Raw genomic sequence first — 12608 nt, 5'->3', positions numbered from 1 at the left:
ACTTACTGACTTACTGACTTACTTACTGACTTACTTACTTACTTACTGACTTACTTACTTACTTACTTACTGACTTACTTACTGACTTACTTACTTACTGACTTATTTACTTACTTACTGACTTACTTACTTACTGACTTACTTACTGACTTACTTTCTGACTTACTTACTGACTTACTTACTTACTGACTTACTTACTGACTTACTTACTGACTTACTTACTTACTTACTGACTTACTTACTTACTTACTGACTTACTTACTGACTTACTGACTTACTTACTGACTTACTGACTTACTTACTGACTTACTTACTTACTGACTTACTTACTGACTTACTTACTGACTTACTGACTTACTTACTGACTTACTGACTTACGTACTGACTTACTTACTGACTTACTGACTTACTTACTGACTTACTGACTTACTGACTTACGTACTGACTTACTTACTGACTTACTGGCTTACTTACTTACATAAAAAAATATATATTGTTGCACAGACATCACTATGTTATGCTGAAAAGCATTCTGGGTAAGTGATGATGCTTACCGGTGCTCCGGTCCAAGATCTATCCAGTTTGATCATTAAATTTGAACAATATGTGACGTTCAGCCCTTTTAACCTAAACCTGAGCTCGTTGACAGAGAGAAGAATGTAGAAATGATTCAGCCTGATGCTGAAAATGTAGATAGTGGAAAACAGAGCTGCTGCATGGAAGGAGCACCTCAGCTTTAGCCTTTTGTTTTCATGTTAGCTCCCAAGCTAAAGTATATGTGATGATATATGGCGTTAGCTCCTGAGCTAACGTGTATAAATGTTGTATAACGTTAGCTCACGAGCTAATTTATATATGATATGGTTTTAGCTCCTGAGTTCACATTAACTCCCAAGCTAAAGTTTATATTACTAATGCGTGGAGTTAGCTCCAGAGCTAACTTACTAAACATCACTGATTGTTTCAACATATATATTGTCTATAAAATAGAAACTAATACAAAATATACCTTTATTGTCACACATTTTAGCTTTTTAGCCTCAACTCTTTGTGATAATGGCCCTGTCCCAATGCTCCCACTCCCACCCTCATTCTCTTGTGCACTTCAAACGTGTGTTCACGTTGAAGGGTTTGAGTGCGTAGTGTCCCACATTCTCCACATCCGCCTTTCGCCCCGCCCATTTTGGGTACTATTTCTGCCCTTCTGCAAGTCTGCATTTTTACGGACTTGAGTGAACTTTATTACCCACAATTCTTTGCTGCCAAAACAGTGAGCGTTTTTAAAAAAAAATTAAATAAACCTTTATTGAACACTGGAACATAGTACAAAAAATAACAATGCTGCCAGGGGGAATGAAGAATTATAAATGATAAACGAGGGAAAAATATGTATAAATGTATGTAATAATAATAATATAATAATAATAATAATAAGCATTAAATAAAATGATTACATCACAAAAAAGAACCAATCACGACAAAGTTAAATCAGGAATTTTAAAAAGTATTTTTTTTTTTGCCTTCTGATCAGTAGAGAAGTGAATAGATTGCATATATTTTGTAAACTCAATCATGAAGGAGATAAAATTTGTTTCTTTCTTTAAACATTTGCTTTATATGAAATTTGGCCTAACAGTGACCAGTAGCTTCCAGTGTTTGATGATGTAATCCATACTGTCCCAACTCTCAATTGTTTTGCACGCTTGTAACCTGCACACTCCAACACTACTGTGCACTTCTACTGAATCCACACTTCACAGAGGGGCGTAGGGTGGCACTGAGCATTGGGACTAGGCCTTATATCATCCCCAGAAGGCATTGCATGAATAACAAAATGGCGACATGCTTAGGTAAAAAATCCTAATTTAACATATAAAATGTTTTAAAGTAAATGGATGTTTTCACGTGTCAAACAACATTTACTAGAGTAGAAAAATAACAAATTAAAGCCAACGTAGGGACATCCCTTTTATAACAATTAAAATTGAGTTTGAGTTAAATCATTTTTACTGCTTAAATTTGAAATCAAAACCAATTAAAAAGGTACAAATTACAATAAAACTGTCAATTTATTTCAGTTTGGACATTTTTCATAAAGTAACGTTTCTACATTACAACTAAATTAACATTTAAAGGTTGTCTTCCTTCATGTTTGTGTACCATCTCTCAGACGTGTGTTGTTTTTCTGTCCACAGCTGTACATCCATGCCAGAATGAAGGGGAAGTGGACTAGACTGGTCCGACCCACCATCCAGTTCTTCCTGGTGTCGTTCTCTCTTTACGTCGGATACACGCGTGTCTCGGACTTTAAGCACCACTGGAGCGACGTCCTGGTGGGCCTGCTGCAGGGGGCACTCATCGCCGTGCTCACGGTGAGTCTCTCAGCTCTCAGCTCGAACAGAAAGCTCCTCCCAGCCTCAGCCGTTCAACGTGAAAAGCCCCTCGCCTCTTCCTCTTTGCTCTCAGGTTCGATACGTGTCGGATTTCTTCAAGCAGCGGCCCTCGCCCTGCACGCCGGCAGAACAGACCGAGGAGGAGCAGCTGGAGCGCAAACCCAGTCTGCAGCCGTCCGACTCGCAGCAAGGAAACCATTACAGGTGTTCCACCGCACCTGTATGAGTTCCCAGCAGCTCCGTTACCTAAAGGACTGACGAAAGTGTTCTCTCTATCGCTACAACTTCACTGATTCCTGAAACCTGTTGGGACAGATACTCCACGGTGTTTTTTTTTTTTTTTATAGTCTGGGTGTGTTGCAAAAAAGTGTCCCAGATTGACTGTGTGTGTGATTTTTGTGATATAAATGTGTTTTTATGTTCCCAGTGATTCCATTTCCAGCTTTCAGATTTCTGTGGCTGCTTCAAAATTTCATTCAAAGTGGCGAAGCGGCCTGCAGACATGGTTTCCTCGTCGCTCCAGTCAGAGCTGAATGTACCGTACCGTCTCTGACACTTCTTATCTAATTCATTATTAGAAACACAACACTTGTACTTAATGACTTTAACTCACCTTTTCTAATGAGATTATTGTGTGAATTACTGACATGTTTATCTTTTTATAGCCACTGTAAAAAAAATTGTAGCTTTTTAAAAAAAATGATTAACCACGTTTTTCTAACTTTTGTTTGTTTTTACTGGAAAACGAAGGCGGACTGCTGGCACATTTATTTTCTGTTTTATATCAAATCTTGCACAAAGTAAATACCTTCTCAAAGCTCTTCCCTCCCCTTTCATTACTGCATAACGTGTTGTGAAACTACACGCTGACGTCGCTTCTTTCAGTCAGTTTGTGTGAAGTTTTTTTTAATACATGTGGAGTATTTGTGTGCGCTTCCTTCAGCAGCAGGAAGATGATAAAAACATTCATGGTGACTGACAGTCATTCTTTTTTTTTCCTTTGAGCTTTCTATCTAAACCAGGCCTGACACACTATAACACAGGGCTTGTGTGTGTGTGCTGCTGAGGTAGTGAGGCAGCGACAGGAACTGGCCTACTGAGCCACTTCAGATGAGAACAGAGCGCTGTGAAGGATTGTTGGATCCTCCGCTTCTCGAGTCGTCATGAAAGCCCTGAGTCGACCTCGGCCTGCAGAGGGTGGGTTCACGTTTATTAAATATTTCCACTTTATCCATCAGGTCACCAGGCTGACAGTTTCCTACTGCAAATTCAAAGGCCTGGCATTCCTTAAAGGAATGTGTTGATTTTAATCCCTTTCAATGAATCTGTTTTATGTGCATTAATATCAGGCAGCTTGAGTGGATCAAAACTATAAATCAGAGGTCTCCAAGTGGTGGGCTGTGGTCAGAATCAGGACCTAAATAAAAACCCGTTTGGGCCCAGATCAGTTAAAATGATATTTGTGTGCTTGTGTGAGCTTTTCTAGCATTTAAAGCCGCAGAGTAATTAATGGTTGGAGAGGTAAAAGTCTGAGATAATACTTGAGTGAAGAAGATAAAACTTTCAAATCCCCGTATGAACGTCTACAACTGATTACATTTTTAGAGTTAACCCAATTCAACATGGCCGCCACACCTAAGCAACCATAAAAAATGGCTCAGTCTAAAATTTGGTGTGGTAGTAGCTGAGAGTCATCGCAAACTTATCCTCACACTGATCACATTAGAACCATTAAACTATGGGAGTTAATGTTTTTAGCTGAATGTCTCGAACCAGCTGACAGATTTTGATGAAGTTCTAAACGTAATCATTTGGTGAACAGAGTCGGCTGATGAATGAATGGTCTGATAAAACACAACACACTTCGAGTTAAGCTGAGTTGTGTTTAACGCTAAGAGTTGATCATTTACAAGATTGGACACAAGTGTCACAAGTTTGTCTAAAACAATGAAAGCATTAGTTTGTTCTCTACTTTTCAAATTGATAACATTTAGCATTTAAACATAAAACAGCTTTTGAAATTGGAATGTCAAAATAGGTTTTGCTTTTAAAAGTTTCCTCTTTTTTTCCGAAACATGTAGCTTAAAGCCTGTGTAGTTACATATTTATAACCAGTTTGTGTATTTAAATAGTATATCTGAGTGTTGTGCTGCTATAAGCATCTTCTTAACAGTAAGTCTTTCAGTTGTTTCCCTTCAAAAAAAAAAAAAAAAAAAAACAGGAAAAGTGGAATTTTGTACCAAATCTTTTTTGTGCTTTTATAAACAGGGTTGGTTGCTGCTAAAACTATGGGATAAATCTTGTGCCAGCAGGAATTGAATTTGAATTGCTCAGAGTGAATCTGAATGTGCATAATTAGAAACTGAATGCATTGGTTTGAAAATGAATTTTACTGAATTTAATGGTTTGAAAATGAATTTAAACATTTGTATCTGAATTAATTTGCTTTGAAACTGTATTTTGGTCTAATAAAAATTCAGTTTGACTACTTTCACTTTCAGTTCTAAAATTCAGATTTTTGTGTCACATCCTGGTCCTTGAGAAAGCCAGGCAGAGTAATCAAACACCGATCCACAGATTTATGTTTCACTTTGGTGAAGTTTCCCTTCTGTATGTAACAGAGTTGATGCAGTCCACTGTTAGTGACAAAAACAGTCATTTTATTGCAGTGATTAATTGTACCTTTATGTAGAAAATGTTTGATTTACTTCACATGGATCACGTATTGCTCAGATGCTGCTGCTGACAGATCCATGATGTGATGTAAATGTAACATTTTCTGTAGGCAAAATCAATCACTGCAATAAAATAACTTTGTTTTTGTCATTTTCATGATGGATTGCACCAACTGTTACATACAGAAGGGAAACTTCACCAAAGTGAGACATAAATCTGTGGATCTGTGTTTGATTACTCTGGCTGACTTTCTCAAGGACCAGGATGTGTGACACAAATCTGAATTTTAGAACTGAAAGTAGTCAAATTGAATTTTTAATGAACCAAAATACAGTTTAAAAGCAAATTAATCCAGATACAAAATGTTTAAATTAATTTTCAAACCATTAAATTCTGTTTCAATTTAGTAAAATTAATTTTCAAACCAATGCATTCAGATTCAATCTGAGCATTTCTAATTCAGTTCCTGCTGGCACAAGAGTATCCCATATGAAACTTGTCCTAAAAATAAAAAAATCCAAATTTTATCGAAGTGGGGTTATTTTAATATTGTGTCTTTTATATTAGTTTGTTTACGGCTCGTACAAAAACCATCACTTTTAATCACAACTTTTATTTGTAAGGCACCAGAGGAGCTTCCTTACTGCTAAAAGGTTGATTCATTCTCACGAGTAACACAGTTGCTTACATCATTTTTTTTGTCCAAGGTATTTTAAAATGTGTTCATAAACACATTTAAAACAGTTTAGCACAAATTAAAAAGTAAAAACATATACAAACCTAGAATGAATGTTACATTTTACAACCTAGGAAGAGAGTAGAAGAGAAAACAAACAAACATTGTGCCTTTAGGCTTGTAATGCTCGCACTCACGACACCAGTCTTTCATGATACGCACACATTTAAAAAGCAGCTTTGAAACATACAAAAATGCTTTTAAAAAATATGTATATTGATATATCCACATGTGTACAAATTTTCCCCTTCACAGCAAAAATAAAATAAAATAAAAAAAAAATGCAGGAACCTTTCACATGTCTGAGATTGGCCAAAGAGTTTAACGTCTGCGTTTGGAGTTCTCGCACATTAAGTCAAAATCAAACATTTCACCCACTAATCCCACTCTAGAAGGATAAAAATGCACCGAGACACATCTTAAGTGCTTCTCAAATTAAACACATGAAGGACAACTTTCTGACGTTGATCTCAGTCGCTCAGAGTTGAAAGAACTTACAGTACAGAAGGTTGACAGTGAAGAAGAAATACAGAGAGAGAGGAAAACAAAACAAAACAAAAAGACTGATTTGGACCCATTTTTAGATGCTTTCTGTACACAACCCTTCCTAACTTCATCCTCAGACAGAGAGCACTGCTGCCCAAATCAACCTGACATGCAAACAAACCCCATGTGCATCATGTTTTTGCAGGTAAAATACAACAAAAAACAAAAAAAAAAAAAAAAAAAAAAAAACCCACAATTATTTAAGCAACAAACATCCCACTTGCTGACTTTCAAAAATAAATTTAAAAAGTAAGTGCCAAAATAATTGCAATGTGCGCATTTTACACACAAATTTCTGTTCCAGGAATTGTTTGGCCATTTTCTTTTTTAAATTGAATTCTTTTGTGTGATGCACTGAGGGAGGAAACAATTAACATCAAACTGAGAAATCAAGCCGAAACTTCTGGTTCTATGATGTTTTCATACAGGCCCACAACCGTCCACCCCACACCCTGTCACATCTGTAGAGGCTCGCATTTGGAGCACAAAAGTCAATGTTTAAAACATGTCAGTATATTAAAGAACAAGCTGAAAGGGTTAAAGTTTACCAATAACGTGCTTTTTGTAAGTGCTGTTTCTGAGATCATCTCCACAAACCTCGAGTGACTGAAGGTAGTGAGCAGAGCAGAATGAAGCTTTTCTGAAGGTTGTTGCCTAAAAAGGCTACATTAGGAGCTTATCTACAAGGTCCAATTTGGCGCCATCATGTGGCCAAAAGTATAACGAGCAGCTTGAAACTACAAGCTGAATGAATCGCTTCATAGTGGCTGGAGTCGCCTGCTGTTTAATATCATTATTTGATGACAATAAAAAAATAAATAAAAAAACTTATAGGTAATTACCAGTTTTTGCTGGGAGATTATATTGTAATATACATGCTTAAAGATTTGCTTTATGTTTTAAGTTTTGTTTTCCCTTCTCAGGGGTGCGGGTGTCTATCAAATGGCTGACTACATGTCTCCTTACGTGACACTTGATGGTACGTTACATTTCGAGCAAATCTGCCACCAAAACACCACAAACCCAGCCAATGATTCATGTCCTATTAGGGTTGAATGAGATCAGGAAAACTTGCGATGTAAGTATGTAATGCCTTTCTGCTCTGGGTTTACAGCAAAAACACAGAAAAACATAAATAATCATTTCCGTTCCAGCATGATTTTTTTTTAACTATGAAGAGATCCATCCAATTGGCCAAATACATGAATACTTTTGATTGGTGAAATATTTCAAGCTTCTGTCTGAGTGACAAAACCCTTCAATGCAAACTTTTGATCCAGCCGTTTATTGCAGTTTATGCAGTTTTTTGCGATATGCACATTACACAGACTGTTATCACGATGATGATAAACTTTCTATATATTCTGCAGCCCTAGTCCTTATAAACTTTTAAATCAGTGACCAAAACAGTGATTTAGTTTTAAAGCTCTGTCTGAATGGATCAAGCTGCAACACTGTGCTGCTTTATTTTCCTACGTGTTCCAGAGCTTCAGCTTCAAACGGACCGTTCACTTCCTGAAGGCCTGAGCTGAGATCAGGATTAATTTTGGGTTGTTTACAGGTGGGCGAATCGCTGCAATTTGTGCACTATAGTTTGTTTTAATGTATGTTGTTGTTTTATTTTGTCAAAAAGACATGTTTGCTTGGGCGGCAATTTTCTGTTGTCTAAGTTTGAACACTGCTGCATTTTTTTCAGACAGTCACACTAATCTAAGACTGCGTAAACCTGAAGGCAGAAAAATAAGATTATGTTCAGGTTTTAGCTAAGATGAGACCATCACTATGACAAATGGGGCAAAAAGAGGAGGGTTGAAATATATATATTAAAAAAAGTTAATGTTTTGTTTTGCTGTCACACGCTCTCAGAACACTATTTCAGGCCTGATAGTATTTACACCCATAAAAGCTAATTAAAATAAATTCAAATGTGTTTTCAGAGCTTTAACAAGCTCATTAAAAGCTGTTTAAAGCAGCACCAGCTTTAAGCCCATTACAATGGAAACTGAGTATTTTACTGTGTACTGGAACAGATAAGGTAGAACTTCAAAACGTCTAATTTTTACATCAAACTAAACTTTATTTTGGCTCGAAAAGTAGCTCGTTTGTTTTAACCAAACGGCTTCGGACAACTTTTTTCATACTGGGACTGATGTGACAAAACGTATTTTCCTAATCACGAGGGGGAAAATGACTGAAGAAGTATCTTATTTACTGTGACTGGCACACAGCAGCCACTGAGACACAACCAGGTTGTAGAAAGAAACAAAGTGAATTCAGGAAAATAAACCTGCAGCAGACACGAGCACAGGAATCTGCTGTTATCCTTTCAAGCTCGACTCACACTCCAAATGGGATATTTATACTGGTTGACCAAACAATAATGGCTTACACACTAAAAAGAAAAAAAAAAAACATCTATTATAAATCTTAATGCTTGAACTGGGTCTATGACCACTAAATAACAGGAACGATAACTTCCAGTTTCAGTCTTTGAGGATCTTTTGCACATCCTAAAGATTCGGCTGTGTCCTCGCTCCGCACCAACACCAGCTTACAGCCAATCTTTCCTCTGAAACTCCACACCGTACACCCACCCTCATCCCCTCCACCTCAACTGTGCCGTGCGCTAGTCGGACTTGTCCCCGTCCTCTCCTCTGGGCGCTCGCTCCGCAGCGTCTCTGGCCTTGTCCTCCTTGGCGGCCTGCGGCTGACCGTGGGAGTAGTTGGCCAGGATGGAGGAGAGGGAGAGCAGGCCAGAGCCGGAGGAGACGGCAGGCAGGGAGGGCGGGGTGAGGCCCAGGGGCAGCGGGGTCACTGGCAGGGTCAGGCCCTGCAGCTGGGACAGGTGCTGCACCTGAAGCTGTTGCTGCAAAACAAGCGGGCAGGAAACAAGAGGACTTTAGACAAAAAAATATGCAGCGAACTGAGAAATGTACAGCAGCTAAACACAACTAAAGTGGTTAATTACAACACTAGTTCTAACGAAGTTGCAATGTTGTGTAAAACAAAAACAGAATACGATTTGCAAATCATTTTCAACCTATATTCAATTGAACACACAACAAAGACAAGATATTTAATATTCAAATGGATAAACTTGACTGTTTTCTTGCAAATAATCTCTTATTTTAAGTTGATGCCTGTAGCATCAACTTAAAATAAGACTTTTTGTTCCAAAAAAGCTGGGAAAGTTGAGGAATGCTCAAAAAACACCTGTTCTGAATATTTCACAGGTGAACAGGTTAATTGGAAACAGGTGAGGGGCATGATTGTGTATAAAGGAAGCATCCCTGAAAGGCTCAGTTTACAGACAAAGATGTGGCGATGTTCATCGTTTTGTGAACAACTGTGTCAGAACATTTCTCAACACAACACTGCAAGGAATTTAGGGATTTCATCATCTACAGCAGGGCTATTCAACTAAAATTACTCCAGGGGGCCACAGTTAGTCAAAGCCAACAGCTTGGGGGTCAGACATCCCGAGGATGGGGATCATTCTTTAATGGATATTAGAACACGAGCTCATAACACGTCAGAAAACCAGTGTCAGTAAACACAGTTCATCACTACATCTACAAGTACAATTTAAAACTCTACCATGCAAAACCAAAGCCTTATATCAACAACAACCAGCGTGGCTTCGCAGTAAAAGAGTGAAGGTACTGCACTGGCCTGTCTGCAGTCCAGACCTGTCACCCATTGAAAATGTGTGGTGCTTTATGAAGAGCAAAATGCAACAACAGAGATCCCAGACTGACTTAGAATAGCATAGCATAGCAATAGCATAGAATTAGACTTTATTGTCCCGTCGAGGGGAAATTCAGGTGTCACAGCAGCATCAGTACAGCAGTTCACACATTAGTTACTTTACAAACTATAGATAGTGCACACAAAACAAAATTAACACTGACTGGCAATGATACAACTACTACTAATAAAAATATAATATAAAGAATTGTGCAAGGATAGAAAAAGATGTTTTGTTTTAGAGACAGTAGATTATCAGAATCCGATTAGGATTCAGGAATTAGGAATCAGAAATTGCCTGTTTTCATTGCAAAACAAACTCAACAGACCAACAACTGTAAAGTGAAGTATCACAATGCAGACAAGAAACACTGAGGCGCAATTACAGCAGAGTAGTAGTGCAAATGATTGTTCAGTTGAATAATTACAATGAATAATCAGTACAAATGATTGTGCAGCAGCAGGTGTGTAAACACTTATTGCGATTTTTGGGGGTGGTGCTGTTTATAGAGTCTGACAGCTGCAGGGAGGAAGGATCTACGATAACGCTCTTTTGTACGACTTAAGTTGTTCATCAAGAATGGGAAAGAATTCCAGCTACAAAGCTTCAAGATTTAGTGTCCTTAGTTCACAAATAAAGGAAAAGTGATTTAACACAGTGGTAAACAGGCTCCTGCCCCATGTGTTTTTGGAACAGGTTGCAGGCATCAAATTTAAAATGAGTGAATATTTGCAAAAATCAGTAAAGTTTATCCATTTGAACAGATCTTGTCTTTGTAGTGAATTCAACTGAGTATAAGTTGAATAGGATTTAAAAATCGTTTTATTCTGTTTTTATTCATTTTTTAACACAATGTCCTAACTTCATTGGAATTGTGTTTGTAGAATATTTTATAACAATCTTACGGTGGTGGAGTGGACAATAGTTTTGCTCACGCCTGTTAGAAAGAAATGTCATGAACTATTCGATGGATTTTAGTGAAACTTTCATCAAATGTTTAATCAATCACGATGTGTGCCACAGCAAAGGGACCTTAGAAAACTCTGATATAATTCAGTAAATTTTACAGATATTGTTTTAAGAACTGGTGTGGTGCTAGCTGAGTCTTTCATCATCCTAATGATGGAGCAGACTGAACCTGTGGTGTCCTCACCCGTATGATGGAGTTCATCTCCGGAGGTGTGACCTGCTTGGCTCTCTCGATGGCACCCATGACTTGCTGTTGGTGCTGAAACAATCACATTTCACACAGCATGAATGCTTTAATGTCACTTCAACTACCAGGCATGAGAGGAAGAGGGGTACGCTCACACTACAGGTTTCACTGCTCAATTGCAGCTTTTTGCTTGGATCTCATTGTTTTACTCGATGGTTCGCGTAATGATTTCAATGCGACCTCCATCAGACCCCGGTGGGAACAGTGACCCCCAGAAGACGTGACATCAACACAACGTGCTTACAGAAGTAAATATGGATGCTAAACGTTAGCAAGTGTGGAAACACTCTGAAGTTGCGCAATCAAAGCCGACTAAATCATGATCTGCCATGCTTGTTTTATTCAGTGTTCACATCTGATTTTGCTGCTTCTAAGGCTGCAATTAACGATTATTTTAATAATTGATTAATCTGTCGCACGCATTTCCTCCTCACTACACGGTTCGCATCAAATCAGTCATTTAAAATAATTAAATGTTGCATGTACTTTTTATCATAACTTTGGATCTACTTGGCCTAACAACACAATTTAAAAACTGGTTTAAAGTTCGAAGTCTGCTTTTCACTAGAGGGTCTCAGAGTGGGCAGATCTTTACAGGTAGAGTTTTTTTTTCTTTCTAAACTTTATTTAGGTCAGCCAGCACTGACAACGCTCTGCAGTTGATGTAAACGCTCCGCGACACGGCGAGAGATGCATAAATCGCGCGACACAACAAACTGATTATGAAATTTGTTGCCAACGCTTTTAATAATCGATTTTTATCAATTCGTTGTTGCAGCCCTAGCTGCTTCCTTCTACTCTGGAGCAAAAATAAACGCACTTCTGAGAGTGAAGCGACATATAAAATGAGAAATATACAAACTGACAAAATCATGTGTTGGTGCAGATTTTCAGTCATCCAGGACACAACAATTTAAAACTAAGACGAAGCAGTAGGACTTGTGTTTTTGTTGGTATCAGCAATATGAATATCTGGACTGATCCATAAAACCCTACCTCAGTGATGATGGTGACATGGTCACATTATGGGAAAAAAAACATCTGATCTGACTCACTTTTGCCAGTAGTGTGAACGTAATCCAAGTTCACATTTGAGTAAAGTAAAAACAACCTGAGACACTTAGGCTACGTTCACACTGCAGGCAAATACGGCCCAAATCTGATTTTTTTTGACTCATTTGACTCATATCCGATTTTTTATGACAGTCTGAACGAGACAAATCCGATTTTTTTCAAATCTGACCCAGGCCGTTTCAGTATGTGGTTTTAAATCAGATATATATCTGATGTTTT

General features: G+C 38.0%; 2 protein-coding genes across 2 annotated transcripts in view; one reads left to right on the top strand and one right to left on the bottom strand.

The window, feature by feature from the left end:
• Positions 1 to 3368, top strand: part of plpp2a (phospholipid phosphatase 2a) — a 45495-nt gene extending 42127 nt beyond the window's left edge. Inside the window, exons 5-6 of the mRNA XM_014023558.1 lie at positions 2196 to 2372; positions 2467 to 3368. Of these exons, the coding sequence (XP_013879012.1) occupies positions 2196 to 2372; positions 2467 to 2619 (330 nt within the window). The 3' untranslated portion in view covers positions 2620 to 3368. The remainder of the gene's footprint in view (positions 1 to 2195; positions 2373 to 2466) is intronic.
• A 2294-nt stretch (positions 3369 to 5662) lies between these two features.
• Positions 5663 to 12608, bottom strand: part of LOC106528395 (amino-terminal enhancer of split) — a 14616-nt gene continuing 7670 nt past the window's right edge. Inside the window, exons 6-7 of the mRNA XM_014023547.1 lie at positions 11253 to 11327; positions 5663 to 9217 (exon numbers count right to left, since the gene is read on the bottom strand). Of these exons, the coding sequence (XP_013879001.1) occupies positions 8978 to 9217; positions 11253 to 11327 (315 nt within the window). The 3' untranslated portion in view covers positions 5663 to 8977. The remainder of the gene's footprint in view (positions 9218 to 11252; positions 11328 to 12608) is intronic.

Source organism: Austrofundulus limnaeus, unplaced genomic scaffold (assembly GCF_001266775.1).
Source record: "Austrofundulus limnaeus strain Quisiro unplaced genomic scaffold, Austrofundulus_limnaeus-1.0 Scaffold376, whole genome shotgun sequence".
Classification (NCBI taxonomy): Eukaryota; Metazoa; Chordata; class Actinopteri; order Cyprinodontiformes; family Rivulidae; genus Austrofundulus; species Austrofundulus limnaeus.
This window is presented reverse-complemented; position numbering and strand designations above follow the sequence as displayed.